This window comes from Castor canadensis, chromosome 1 (genome assembly GCF_047511655.1).
Source record: "Castor canadensis chromosome 1, mCasCan1.hap1v2, whole genome shotgun sequence".
NCBI classification, from domain to species: Eukaryota; Metazoa; Chordata; class Mammalia; order Rodentia; family Castoridae; genus Castor; species Castor canadensis.
This window is the reverse complement of record NC_133386.1, coordinates 121,774,975-121,790,545: the sequence shown is the minus strand read 5'-3', so window position 1 is coordinate 121,790,545 and position 15,571 is coordinate 121,774,975. Positions and strand designations below refer to the sequence as shown.

Sequence of the window (15,571 nt, the reverse complement as noted above, 5' to 3'; positions counted from 1 at the left end):
CTTCCTATTAAAGTAGTCTCGTTCATTATAAGACTTTTGGGGAGGATATTTTTCTTCAGTGACCAGAATTCAAGATTATCTAAAGATTATTCAAGATTTTTAAAAAAATTATTTCTATAGGACTAATAGAAAGGAATGATTTGGATGAAGTGTGATATGCTTCATTTTACAAGGGAAAAGTTAAGGCTAATAAAACTTAGTGAATGCAAAAAAAAAATGTAAAAGAAAAATAGATAAGGAGGGCTTGGGGCCATGGCTCAGATGGTGGAGCTCTTGCCTACCATGTGTGAGGCCCTATGTTTAATCCCTAGTACGGGAAAAATAAAAAAAAATAGTCACTCTTAACAAAGCTATATTCCCTTCTTTAGACCACTTGTTTCTTATTTCAGAAAAATAAATTGTGTCCTTAGTGGCCCACGAAGTTAAATGGAGCTACCAAAATTATTCAATTTATTGTGACCCCAGAATAAGATAGTTGGGTTTAAGAAAATAAAAGGCAGATATCAGCATGTTTTCATAGATAAGTAACTGCTACCTAACATATGTCTTTGTTTATTGAAATACTTTATAATATTTGAGGTCTGAAAATTGGTCTAATAGGTGTCTTTTAATTTTATCATCAAAAGTCAGCTTAGTATGGTACACAAAATTACGGATTGCATTTTGGACAGAAAAAAGCTAAAGGTGAATTTACTACCACTTTTTAATTTCTAAGACATATTAAACTTTTCTTATTTCTTGATTATCTTATAGGAAGATCATAACCAACCATTGTTTGGAGTTCAGTTTAACTGGCACAGTAAAGAAGGAGATCCATTAGTGTTTGCAACTGTAGGAAGCAACAGAGTGAGTGCAAAGGGGTCTGTTTGGCCTGATTATTAGATCTGTTATTAATGTGGTATTGAAATGCAACGATTTTGAAGTAAATTTTGTACAGCTAGTTCAACAGTATGGTTCTTTTATGTTTGAGTGAAACTTTCCAGAAATTGTCAAGTTAAAACTAATATTGATTACTGGACAATAAATCTTTATTTCCAGTTGTTCATGAAATAGGTTTTTTTTTTCCCCCCACAAATAGTTTGGTTGAAAGAATTGACTTTACCTTTTGTTGGAAATGATTTTAATTATTGATAAACAACATTTATCAATCATTTAATCATTGATAAATGTTATTTATCACTCATAGGAATGATAAATAGCAGAATCCTGTGGTTTTTTTTTTTTTTTTTTCTTCTTTTTATTTGATGGTACTGGGATTTGAACTCAGGGTCTCACACTTGCTAGGCAGGTGCTCTACCACTTGAGCCATCCCACCAACCCTTTTTTGTGTTGGGTGTTTTTGACATAGGATCTCTCAAACTATTTGCCTGGGCTGAATTTGAATCTTGATCCTTCTGATCTCTCTCCTGAACAGCTAGGATTGCAAATGTGAACCACTGGTGCCTGACTGTGATTTTTTTAAAGTAATGTAATGAGGGCTGGGGCATGGCAAGTGGAAAGAGTGTTTGCTTGTAAGCACAAGGCCCTGAGTTCAAACTCTAGCACCACCAAAGGAAAAAAAGAAAGAAAAAGAAATGTAAGAAATGGCTCTATAAATAAAAGCACAAATTCTATGAATTTAAATAATAGTTTGGAAGCCAGGCATGGTGGCACACACAGCTCTAATCCTAGCATTGGAGAGGCTGATGAAGCTAGCCTGGACTCCAAGGGAGTTTGAGGTCAGCCTGGGCTACTTAATGAGACCCTGACTCAAAAAAAAAAAACCCACTAATAATAATGATTAAAAAAAATAATAGTTTTGAAAGTGTTTTATAAGGAAGCCAAAATTATCCTGAATGAAGAGAAATGGATAGAAGAACCATGCTGGCACATTTTAACATAGACCATTATTTAGTTTAGTTAAATAAGTTAAACCAGAGGCTGAACAGATGAGTTGCAAAGATTTACTTATTCCTTTCATACACTTCTAAGTGAGTAGGGAATTCCCTGGTGCTTTCCAGGGAGTCTTGAGAGTTTTCTGTTAAACTTGGAAGTCATCTAAGAAGAATTGTCCTCTTAAGTCTGTAAGTAGTTAACATTTTGATTTTCTGTTAATACTGGGATAGGAATTAAGATGAATAGCATAGAAATAGATTGATGTATTCAGAAAAAGATATATGTTGGAAATAGACTAATTAGCTATGGGTTGTGGACAAATACAAGTCACTTCCTCTACCCTCTTGTCAAAGGAAAAAGAGGTGGCCTGAGAGATATACCATTAATAATTTGAGTAAAATTAAAATATATGCTTCTCTAGTAATTCTGCTGACATTCTCTCTCTCTCTCTCTTTTTTTTTTTTTTTTTTTGTGGTACTGGGGCTTGAACTCAGGGCCTACACCTTGAGCCACTCCACCACCCCTTTTTTTTTTGGTGGGTTTTTTCGAGATAGGGTCTCGTAAACTATTTGCCTGGGCTGGCTTCAAAATTCTTAAAGAAATAAAAGGTTGTGAGTTTTAATGTATACCACTTGTTTCCTACATTTTTTTCCTAATGTTGGTATACTTCTGTTCTCAATCAAGATTAGCTGGATAACGCAGGAGTTGTCAGCTCAGTATTTTTCAAATGTCAGCATTTTTCTAAGCTTTTTTAGTAGTTTGAGAATCATAGAAATACATCCATTCTGTGCTGAGTCCTTATATGTGTTTTCTAAAAAGTTCTATCTTTTTTAGTGGTACTGGGGTTTGAACTCGGGGCTTCATGCTTGCTTGGTAGGAACTGTACCGCTCAAGCCACTCCTCCACCCCTTTTTGTTCTGATTATTTTGGACATAGGGTCTCAGTTTTTGACCAGGCTGGCTTGGATTGTGATCTTCCTCTTTTATGCTTCCTGCTGTGACTGGGATCACAGGCGCACACCCAACTTTTTAACTCTAAATCCCCACCCCAGCCTCAAATTGTGATCTTTCAGATCTTGGCATCTCAGGTAGCTAGCATTACAGGTGTGAGCCAGAGGCATCTGACATGAACCCACTTTAAAAACATTAATTAATATCTTAACCTAGCATTAGAATACTTCACCAACTTGGCTATGAGAGTACCAGAATTTATATAATTTGTGCTCCAGTATGCTTATTGCAGTATTCTAAGCCTTATAACAAAAGAAGCCCTGTTTTCATTTAAAATGACATTGAGGGGTATATTATAATTCATGAAATTATGAAGTGCTCTTTTAAAATTTTTTGGTTTTTTGAGATAGGGCCTTTTTATTTAGCCCATACTTGCCTAGATCTTGGAATCCTCCTGCCTCAGTCTCCTGAGTGGTAGGATTACAGGCATGCACTATCCCACCTGGGTAGTTGGGGAGGGTGGTTGGTGGTCTGGAGTTTGAACTCAGGGCTTCATCCTTGTTAGGTGGTTGTTCTACCACTTGAGGTACACCTCTGGCTAGCTCTTGAATTATGAAAAGTTCTGCTGTTAGGATTTTTTTAAAAGGAAGAATGAAAAGGAAAACAATTATTTTAAGATATAACAATTAGCAAACATACAAAGAATATTTTTTGAATATTGTAGAGATTATGAATTTAATAGTATATATACAGAATCTCATAGTATTCTAATACATTAATAAATTTTAATAGATTTTTACTAATATGACTATAAATTACAAGAAAAATGGAGAGAAATTTATAAAAATTTAGTGTTAGATGGGTGTGGAGGTGCATACCCGTAATCCCAGCACTCGGGAGGATGAGGCAGGAGGATCATGAGTTTGACATAACCCTCCTCCATAGTGAGATCTTGTTTCAAAAAAAAAAACTTGATATTACAAAACTGTATATAGTGTTTATGTTTTTATTTATAGAATATAGGACACATGAAAATGACCACCATGTATGAGAAAATTAATATTTGATTAGCTGTGTCTAAGAAAAAGCAATTCATTATTAGGCACTGTAGAGTTTTAATATGTTCTAATGATCTGTGACTATCCAAAACTTACATTTATGGAGTATCTGGTGATGTTGATACCCTATAAAATATACACACTACATATTGTGTAATGTTTAAGTCAGGGTAAATATATCTATCGCCTTAAATATTTATCATTTCTTTATAGTGCCAAAAGCGTTTTTGTTGTGAATTTAATCGAAGGATTACTAGAGTGTTTAATATTTTCTGATATATAAAATATTTAGGCTTTACAATGACTTTAGTAAGTTTAAGGGAGCCATTTTTGATGAGTTTTTTTATTTTATTAGCACAGATTAATTAAACAGGAGGTTTCATTGTGGTGTTAACAACATGCATATAATGTACTTGGATAAATTTACCCCATCTATATTACTCTTTCTTTTTTTTGCAGTACTGGGGTTTGAACTCAGGGTACTCACCTTGAGCCACTCCACCAGTCCTATTGTTGTGATATGTTTTTTTGAGGCAGGGTCTTGCGAACTATTTGCCCAGACTGGCTTTAAACCATAATCCTTCTGATCTCTGCCTCCTGAGTAGCTAGGATTAAAGGCGTGAGCCACCAGCACCCAGCTGACAATTATATCTTAAAGACACTACCGAAACTATTGCTTTAACATGGCTCCTTTGGGACTGGGATGTGGTTCAAGTGGTCAAGTGCTTGCCCTTGAGCTCAAGCCCCAGTTCTGAAAAAAAAGAAGAGGGTAATGAGGCGTGAATGTTTTATAAGTACATTACATGTATGTATAAAAAGGGCACAATGAACTTGGCCAGAAATTGTTGAAAAGGAAGGGGGAACGGTAGTTAAGAAAGAATAAGGTTGCTGGGTGCCCTGTAATCCTAGCTACTCACGCAGAGATCAGGAGGGTTATAGTTCAAAGCCAGTCCCAGAAAGTAGTTCACAAGACCCTATTTCGAAAAATTCTTTTACTAAAAATGGGGTAGTGGAATGGCTCAAGGTGTAGGTACTGATTTCAAGCCCCAATACCATCAAAAAAAAAAAAAAAGATGTAATTGTGATCAGAATGGTTAAAAGCCAGCAAGTGTTTGTACACTTGAGATGACATTTACTTTATTTTTGTTTTCATTAGGTAACCTTATATGAATGTCATTCCCAAGGAGAAATCCGGTTATTACAATCTTATGTAGATGCTGATGTATCCTTTTCTGGGTTTTAACATGTTGGGTCAAAGACGTTCATTTTTATAAGTATTCTAAAACTTTTCTAAATTAATTCCCTAAAATTACTGTCCTTTCTTAATTTAGTGTAATTCCTTCACTGTCCCTAAGCGAACCCTGGTATCTGATGTCCTGATTCTTAGAAGTCTTTTGTGGGGTGGATGTGATGGATGGGTGCAAGATGACTAAAGATGAGAGCATTTAATATCCAGTAATAGAAAATGTTAGCAGAGACTTAACTAAAGTCTCCTGTTTCTCTTTTCTTTGAATGGAATTTTATAATTTCATTGTAGTTTTAATGATGAACTTGGGAAGATCAAAACCTAGATGGAAATAATAAATATGTTTAATTTAGGAAATAAAATATTTGAAAACATGAGTTATAAAGAAAAGGAAAGAATTTAAAAGCCAAAGGATTAGACATAGTAGTAAAAGCTAAGTGATAAGTTGTTTTTTCTAGATCCGCTTGAAAAACCTAGCAAACAACACAAAACAAAGACATTGAGTCTTCTGTAGATAGTATGGAACGAAGTGAACTATTCCCATATTGGGAAGTTTTCACTGAAAAGAGTGGAAAATGGAATAGTTGTTTGTAGACTGATAAGTGTTGAGGGTCAACATTGTTGAACTTGCTGGCCACCTGGTTTTGTAAATAAAGTTTTAGAACACATCATACCCACTTGTTTAGCTATTGTCTGTGGCTGCGTTGGAATTAAGTAGTAAGCACAATTGAGTGGAGGCACTATGGGATTTTTGGTCATTTGGTATGGATTTTAGACTTAAAATTGTCATTGTATAAATTTGATGGTATAAAGAACAATGAGAGAACTGTAATCATTAGCATGTTTGTTTTTCAAAAACAAATTATATTTCTTAATGGTGGCATTTGTTAGGCTGATGAAAACTTCTATACTTGTGCATGGACCTATGATAGCAATACAAGCCATCCTCTGCTAGCTGTCGCAGGATCTAGAGGAATAATAAGGATAATTAATCCCATAACAATGCAGTGTATAAAGGTGAGTTGTTGGTTAAATTATATTTCTTTTAAATGCATACCTTTTAAAATTCACTGTGTTGACTTTACAACTAATGTAATCAATGAATAAAATCTGTAATTGGATTTGTACCTTGCTTATTGCTTTGTTTAAACAAATCTTTTGAGACCTTTGTGTAATTTGGGTAACTTAAGGAGTAAGTGAGAAAATGTTACTATTTGCAGGTTTGTTTTTTCTTCTCAGTACTGGGGTTTGAACTCAGAACCTACATCTTGAGCCACTCCAGCAGTCCTTTTTTGTGATGGGGGTTTTTTTCAAGATAGGGTCTCTCCAACTATTTCTCTGGGGCTGGCTTTGAACCAAAATCCTCCTTATCTCTGCCTCTTGAGTAGCTAGGATTACAGGTGTGAGCCTGGCTTTTTGTTGTTAATTTCCTTCCTTGCCCCTTTGATAGGCTTTAAATGAATGATAACAGGTTTTCCAACACATCAAAAGTGGGAATTATAGATTCAATGGCATTTTGTAATGAACTGAAAGGTAAAGCCTAGAGAGGTGATATGAAAACAGGTTTTACTCACTAAGGAATTGACTTTTTAGCTCTTTTGCACCTAAGGATGTCTTAAATATGATTCTGGTAATCCAATTCAGAATATCTGCAGGCGGGACTGTTTTTGTCTTCAGTTTATTGGATGAAGTAGTATAGTACCAAAGTTTACAGCCACTACTTTGAATAAAACTACTTAGTATTCTCTTTAGGTTTATGAAAGAGGATTTATTGGTTTTTAAGATATGGAACTTGACATGTTTTAAATTTATTGTAGCACTATGTCGGCCATGGAAATGCCATCAACGAGCTGAAATTCCACCCAAGAGACCCAAATCTTCTCCTGTCAGTAAGTAAAGGTAAGAGATTCAAGTGTTTCTTGAGTACTACTTATTTGAGAATAGTTGTTTTAAAGAGACAAATAATATTTTAAGGGGGAAAAATTTTTTTAAAGTAACAGTATTTTTTAGTAGAAAAAGCTCAGGCCACATTACCATCTCACAATCCAAGAACTGGAGAAAAGAACCATGAAATACACTTGCTCCTGTTGGCATCAGATGTAAGTAAAATAATTGGTATTGGGAACTGAGTGTGTGTTACCCTTCTTACCATATTGTATTGTGATAGTACTAGAACTTTATCTTTATGTGAATAATTACATCATTTTGTCAGTTTTAAATGATTTGCCACCAAAGTTATGACATTTAAAAAGTTCTTAAGATGGTTTTACAAACCATTTTATCAGTTATCATTGTTTAGTCATATAATGAGTAATACTGCATATGAAAACCCATACTGCTTTATTTTAAAAAGCTTTTGTTTTATAAAAGATTCCCCATAGAATTCCTTAAAATGCTAAGTTCTCTAGCATAATTTCTAGTTCTCTAGCATATTTCTTTGAAATAGTTCCCATAAAGAAAGCATAGGATTGCTTTCTATGCCTATACTGCCATTATAGGTTTATTCTGGACTTAGCCTCGTAGTCATTTTTAGCTAATTCTGAACTTTATAAAATAAGTTAGATTGTTCTTGTTTTTACACTTTTTTTTTTTTTTAGGTGGGTCAGACTGGGGTTTCTGCATTCTATTGTTGATTGCCTTTTCTATTTACATTTTACTTTATTCTAGTCAAGTTTACTCTTTATTAAGGCTTATCAAACCTCCAACCTCCCACGTAATCCACTCAGATTAAAATAGGTTTTTGGATTAAACTCTGGGACTAGGGATGTAGCTAGTGAAAAGAGTACTTCTTTAGCATGTGTAAGACCTTGTACCAAAAACCAAACAAACTCTTGATTTGAGAATGTTTCAGTGTCATTTTTCTGTAACTTCCAATGCTTAAGTTTAAAATTGCCACTCTAGGAACAGCTGATTACTTTTCTTTGTTGTAATAACAGTAGTTGGGGCTCAGATATTATTCCCATTCAAGTAACTAGGACAGAATGCCTCACTTGTTTAAATATCACTTTTTTTTAACCCTGGTCTCTCCTTCTGCACAGCAAGAACATTTTTTAAAATGAATAGGTATTTTGCTGCGAACGATACCATCAAGAAAGTGAAAATAAAAACAAAATAAGAAACTATGAACAAGAAAATATTTATAAATCATGTTTCTAATATGGGACTTGTATCAGGAACTCTTCTTAACAATAAAAAGACAAACCCAACTGAAAAATGTTCAGAAGTTCTGAGTAGCCATTTCTCTGAAGAGAACACACCAGTGAAGCACTCTAAAGTATGTTTGACATAATTAATAATTAGGGAAGTTAAAACCACAATGACATACTAGTTCATACCTACTTAGGATGGATATAATAAAAAAGGCAGACAAAGTGTTAACTAGGAGATAGAGAACATGGTAGGAATGAATGTACAATTAATATGTACTATTAAAACGTTTAAAAACGAAAAGAAAACAGTCTGGTCTTTCTTAAAATGTTGAATAGAGTTTAATCTATCCTAGGTGTGTTTGCGTGCGGGCACATGTGAGTTTGTGTGTATTTACACCCAAGAGAAGTAAAAATATACCACAAAAAGAATCAAAGAATCATTTTTTTTAAGGAATCATTTTTATAGCAATGTCAATTTCCACTGTTGACAAAGTGTGTTATGGCTTCTTGGTATTGTTTCATAACATGTTAATATTAATTTATGCTATCAGCATTGTTATACTTCAAGGTCTAAGTGACATTTCTTTTGGTATATATTCTTTATTAATGTTTTATAGAAAAGATTGAGGTTGAGGGTTATATAGTTGGTAGAGTGCTTGCTTAGCATGTGTAAGCCCCATGGTTTGATTCCCAGGCACCACAAAAAAAAAAAAAAAAAAGATTGTTCAAATTATAGCTATATGGTTTTTGAAGGACTATTATACTATAAAGTTCTATCACAATGTATGTAGTTTTCATTATAATATACTTTTGGCTTTTTGAAGAAATATTACCTCCATCCCCTTCAGTTTGGAATGTGAGTATGGTGAAGAGAAAAGTTAGTGTTTTGTTCTATGGTGTAATATAAAATTATTTAGGTTTTCTTATCTCAAAAGCACATCTCCAAATTAGGATAATATTTAAAGAAAATTATTTGAGGTAAATAAACTAAAATAGTTTTTAAGACCATATAAATATTTATGTAGTTTAATTCTACATGTGATACAAATAACTTTATTGCTATAAAATATGGATTCCATTCCTAGTCTTTACTGTGCATAACTTAAGTCTAAACTTAAATAAGTTTTTACTTCTTTAAGTTAAAAGTTCACAGTAAATGAATGATAAAAGTTTATCTTAATTTTTTGTATGTTTATACTAGATCATGCTTTACGATTATGGAATATCCAAACGGACACTCTGGTGGCAATATTTGGAGGTGTAGAAGGGCACAGAGACGAAGTTCTAAGTGCTGTAAGTTGAAAGCTGCAGGACAGTGACCTTCAGGTGTACATAGCTGTGAACATTCCCTTTTGAACTCTTTCCTTGTAGGAAGCATGTCTTTGTTTCATACAGCCTGACAGGCGGTCATTTCATTTATGTGTCACATAGAAGATTTTAATATATAGAATGGAATGTAAAAGAAATAGAGCAAATAAAGACTCTTTGGGTTTTTTGCTTTTTAAAAAAATTACTTGCACCACTTTATCCATACAAGTATTTGGATTTAACGGAAGAATACAGTGGGCTTGGTTGGTTTGGTTTTTGGTCTCAAGCTGTGGATTCTCCTGCCTCAGCCTCCTGAGTGCTGTGTTACTGTACTAGTGGTATGCCAGCACACCCAGCTTGTTCCTTTCTTTCCTCCTACATCACCAAGTTAATTTCTTTCTGGATATTTCTGTCATTAAAGGAAAACAAACAAAGAAAACTAGTGATCCATTTTATATGACCTCTTCTCTTTGGCATGAATACAAGACCAGTAGTTGATTATGATTTACGATAAGCAAATACCATCTTTATATTGATACGTTTATAAGTCGTTGATCTCTTACCTTGTGGTGCAAGTGTTTTTAGTCAGTTTTCAAGTTTTTAACATTATTTTAGCTTTATTTATGTTCCATGTTAATTTCACTAGTGTTTTTTTTTTTTTTTTTTTTTTTTTTTATTAAACTATTTAAAGGGACAGAGGCACCCTATTTTGGAGCATTTGCATTTTAATTAGCGTTACTGACTGAAATACTGCTATAGTTGGGGTTCGTATGCCTTTGTGAGATCATAGCTATCTTAGGCTACCCTGTCAACTTGGCTTTTCTAAAAGTTGTAGTAGCATTCTACATCTGGCTTTGTGTGTACTGTCCTTTATTAAGAACTCTAAATTAGAGGTACTGACTCTTAGAATGTCTTGTTGTTATTGACATTAAGTAATCAGAAGTAGCAACAGCTAGACTTGCAAATTCAGTAAACATGAAACTGAAAGCTCTTGTAAAATGGTATTCAAGATTGGATAAATAGGACCAGGTGCTGGTAGCTTACGTCTATAATCCTGGCTACTCAGGAGGCAGAAAAAAAGATTGATTAATACAAAATATCTAGGCTAGGAAAAAAAAAATCTCTTTCAAAAAGAAAGCAGGAAAGAGTATCTATCTCTTCTCTGAAATGTAGGAGTTTGCTATTAGATAGATATGTGAGATTTTCATAAGCTCATTGTATGCCTTGTGCTAAATTAAAGAGCACCTCTGGGCCTCAGTGTCTGCCTGTGAAGTAAGGTTGTTATAAATGATCTCTTAGGTGCCTATTAAAAAGCAGTAAAAAACAACAACAACAAAAAAGCTGGGTGCCAGTGGCTCATGCCTATAATCCTAATGACTCTGGAGGTAGAGATCAGGAGGATTGCAGTTGGAAGCCAGTCCTGGGCAAATAGTTCAAGAGACCCTATCTCGAAACATACTCATCACAGGAAAAAAAGGGCTGGTGGAGTGGAGTGGCTTAATGTGTAGGCCCTGTACTAAAAAAAAAAAACTAATAAAGCAAACAAAAATTTTAAATCTGTTATTTCCTTTTATTAGACATTTTTCTTTATTTACAAAGTGAACTCTAAAGCCAATGTAACTGTGAACTGTTTCAACTTAGAAGTACAAGAAAAAAATAAAATGTGAACAGTTTAAGGACCCAGTGGTTTCACGTACAGATGTCATTTTTATTTCTTGATCACAATTGGATGAGAAAAGTAAACTATTCAGCTTTCTTGCCTCATAGAATAATTTTTACCTCAGCATTTGGTTTACCTTTAAAATCAAGTAAAAGTTACTGGCAAAATTAAAACCACAATGAGACATTATCCTAAAATGATACTAAAATGACTAAAGCTGACCATCGCAAGTGTTGACAAGAGAGTAGAGGAGCCAACACTGGTGACTCACACTTGTAATCTTAGCTACATGGGAAGCTGGAATTGGGAGGATTGAGGCTCAAGGCCAGTCTGGGCAAATAGTTTTTGAGATCCCATCTCAAAAATAAATAGGAGGTATGCCTCAAACATAGGGGTACCTGCTTTGCACAGGTGAAGCCCTATGTTCAAAACCCTAGTCCCGCAATAAATGTAGTTGAATAGATAAAATTCAAGTTTACTTTCTTACCTTCCATATTATAAAAGCTCATATACTTTGCTGGTGACAAACCAATTAAAACTATATCTTGGGCTGGAGGTGTAGCACAAGTGGTAGAGCGCCTGCCTAGCAAGTGTAAAACCCTAAGTTCAAACCCCAGTACTGGGAAAATTGGACAAATATAACTGAGGACTGTAACTTACAGACTTGATTTAAATTTTTCTGTTTCACATGTAGGATTATGATCTTTTGGGTGAAAAAATAATGTCCTGTGGTATGGATCACTCTCTTAAACTTTGGAGGATCAATTCAAAGAGAATGATGAATGCCATTAAGGAATCTTACGATTATAATCCAAATAAAACTAACAGGTAAAAGTCAATACACTTTGTTGTGCTGTTGAATAGATGTGTTTTAATCTTTCCCAGAATTGTTAAGTAAGCCTTCGACACTGAGTTCAGAAGCCCTTCTTTTAGTAACCTTACTCTGTCATTTAGCTGCCATAAAATTCATCCCTTTTAATTGGAAGCCCCTTATTTTTTAATGTTTGTGGTTCACTTTTCACAATCTTTGAATTGTCTTTTCATCTTAGTTTAGTAGCACATTTCACTTACTTTTACTTGGCCTTTTTATGTTATAAAAGTTTTAAATCGCTTAAACCTATTGGTGAATAGAGAGAGTAAAAAGACACATTAGTAAATTCTAATTCAAGATGATAAACCGTAATTCCAAAAAAAATAGGGTTTTTAGCTATAATTAATAATATGCTTTCCTCTAAATAATGCTCTTTTCATTAAATAAAGAAAATTCAAATACAAGAATCTTGTTTCATGGTAATTGTAGTGGGGAATCTTGCAATTTTCTCATACTTTTGAAATGCCTCAATTTTTTTGCTTTTGGAATATTTCAATTCTAATGCAGTAACTGTTCTGTTAGACTCTTACCAGGCTATCATTAACACTTTCAGTGTAAATATCATATGTCTACACATGTTAACTTTGTAGTTTTGTTTTAGCAAAGAGAGAGTTTATTTTCTGGCTTTCAAACCAGATTATTAATGGGTTCTTAATTAAATTTGTAAGCACTGGTAAGTAAATGTCTGAGTCCAGTCAGCAGACCTCAGTCTTCTAAGAATTACTACAACTTTCAGATTTCTACTTTTACATACCAGGAACTAGTACTATGTTAAATTTGTTTTTAAATTATTACTTTATTTTGCTTTTTGTCTTTAGTTATTTTCTAGAACTCTGAAGTAAGTATAAATTATATTTCACAGTTTATAGAGAGTGACATTGAGTTATACTGCTCTTGAAAAGTGTTTAACCATATGATTATGATAATTACTTAAAAAGCAATTGATATAACTGTAACAGTTAAGAACTTAGGCTGGCTATGGTGGTACACACCTGTAATCCCAGCTACTTAAGAGGCAGAAACAGGATTTCGATTTGGAGTCCAGCCCAGACAAAATTAGTGACATCCTTTCTCAAAAACAAAATACAAACAAAAGGCCTGGGAGCTTGGTTCAAGTGGTAGAGCCTTTGCCTAGAATATGTGAGGCAATGGGTTCAATCCCCAGTAAAGGGAGGAGGGGATCGAATTGCATGCTAATGTCTTACCAAATAAAAGCTCTCAGAATTTGAATTAGGATGATTATTTGAACTGATGGAACCTAGTGTGCTTTTTAAATAAGACTGAAAAGATAAAGAGGACATGTGAATTGCCTAACACAATTAATTCATGGCATATCATACTTTTACAATTACTTCAGTATAAAAAGTGAATCATGGAACTAAGGGTATAGTTCAGTGGGAGATTGTCTAGCATGGATAAAACCCTGGGTTCAATACACAGCACCCAAAACCAACAAAGTAGGTTATGTAACTACACTAGAAATGTACTTTTTAGCGACTCCAGAGTTGGTAGCAGCTTACCTCATTTTCTTTTCACAAATTTCATTTTTATTTATTTATTTTTGGTGGGGCTAGGGTTTGAACTCAGGGCTTCATGTTTACAAAGCAGGTTTTGTGCCTGAGCCACACCTCCAATCCATCTTGCTCTAGTTATTTTGGAGATGGGGGTCTCAGGAAATGTTTGCTCAGGCTGGCCTCAAACCAAGATCCTCTCTATCAGCCTCCCAAGTAGCTAGGATTACAGGTGTGAGTCACTGGTGCCCAGCCTACACAAATTTCTTTAGTTAAAAAATGGAGCCACATTTTAGTTTCCCAAATACAGAAATTATTTGGAGAAGTTTGTGAGTCATCATTTTCAGAAATTACTGTTCAAGGCAGTGCTATCATCTAAACTTACTTATACCAGATTTTGGAACAGTGTTTCTTTGTTCCTAGAAAGATGACTGTCTTTTGAAATACTCTAGGTGTGCTGGATTTCACAGACCATTAATGGTTAATTTTAAAGGATTGATTAGGTAGGTAAGTATATTTTTATGAGAAAGTTTTACCCCTGCACTCAGGTTACTCTATCATTGGTTAGGATAGCCAGAATTGAAGTGATTAATTTTGGGCTAAATGTAGTAAAAGGCAGGAAACTGAAGTTTCTATAAATGTGGGTCAGAAATAAAATTAAATTTCTAAACTGATAATGGAAGAAAATAAAAATGTACACTTTAACTCTCACTAAACAGATAAAGGTATTCAATTCTGTAGGAACACTGAGGAATCAATAGTCACATTTTGTTTTACAGAGTTTTATAAACCAGGCTTAGGGATGTAGCTCAGTGGTAGATTGCCTACCTAATGTGTCTGAGGCCCTGAATTCCATCACCAGCACACCCATTTCCCCCAAAAAAGTTTTACATAAGCAAAAAATACAATAGTATGATTTTACTATACTTTTAACTTTTTACATTTCCATTCTTCCTTCAGGCCATTTATTTCCCAGAAAATCCACTTTCCTGACTTTTCTACCAGAGACATACATAGGAATTATGTTGATTGTGTGCGATGGTTAGGCGATTTGATACTTTCCAAGGTATGGAAAAAAAAAAAACTGCAGTTGAGCTGTACTTCATTTTCTGTGTGTGTGTGTGTGTGTGTGTTTGTGTGTTGGAACTTTGTAGGGAACAAGAGTTTTTTATGTAGTTGTTAAAATGAGTAAAAAAATGGAAAATTATCTTTTTTAAAAAGTCATTTTGGTGGATTTGAAAGCTTATTTAGGGATTAAAACATTTCAATGTATTATTCTTTGTGCTCTAATAAGAAGTGTAGCTTACTAGAATGTGATATGTCCTTTGATACTCGATGATTACGAAATAAAAGTAACTAAAGTCAGCAGGTTTTTGTTGTTGCATGTTTGTGTCTATTTTGATAAAATCTTATTTATAAGAATGGCTGGCTGCAGTTAGTTGGCTTCCAGGCTATAGTTTTCCCACCCATGCTCTGACATGTTGATGCATGTAGATAAAATAGTTAGCCTTCCATATCCATGGCTTCCACATCCTTGGATTTAACTAATCACTGATCAGAAATACTTGGGGAGAAAAATTGCATTTGTACTGAACATGTACAGACATTTTTTTTGCTGTTATTCCCTAAATAATACAGTATACCAACTATTTACATAGCTTTTACATTATAGTAGGTGTTATGAATAATCTAGAGATGATTTAAAGTATATAAGAAGATGTATGTAGGTTATATGCAAATACTATGCCATTTAAATAAGGTATTTGAGCATCCTTGGATTTTGGTCTGGAGTTCCTGAATCAGTCCCTCACAGACACTGATGGGTACCTATACCTAAAAAAAATTTTTTTAATCAGCTAACATAGAGAAGTTATTGGTGATAACTGTCTAACTAGGATTGTTAAAATGTTAGCGAATTGCTATGTGGTTTCTTTCCTTGATGT

At 34.1% G+C, this 15,571-nt stretch overlaps 1 protein-coding gene across 5 annotated transcripts in view; it reads left to right on the top strand.

Moving 5' to 3' along the window:
* Positions 1-15,571, top strand: part of Eed (embryonic ectoderm development) — a 31,787-nt gene that overhangs the window by 5,953 nt on the left and 10,263 nt on the right. For 4 of the 5 annotated variants that reach the window (XM_020184634.2, XM_020184633.2, XM_074081656.1 and 1 more), the window contains exons 3-9: positions 754-846; positions 5,040-5,105; positions 6,021-6,146; positions 6,947-7,028; positions 9,480-9,571; positions 11,941-12,074; positions 14,589-14,694. In XM_020184634.2, coding sequence (XP_020040223.1) covers positions 754-846; positions 5,040-5,105; positions 6,021-6,146; positions 6,947-7,028; positions 9,480-9,571; positions 11,941-12,074; positions 14,589-14,694 — 699 coding nt within the window. The remainder of the gene's footprint in view (positions 1-753; positions 847-5,039; positions 5,106-6,020; positions 6,147-6,946; positions 7,029-9,479; positions 9,572-11,940; positions 12,075-14,588; positions 14,695-15,571) is intronic. The other variant, XM_020184635.2, reaches the window with a different exon arrangement.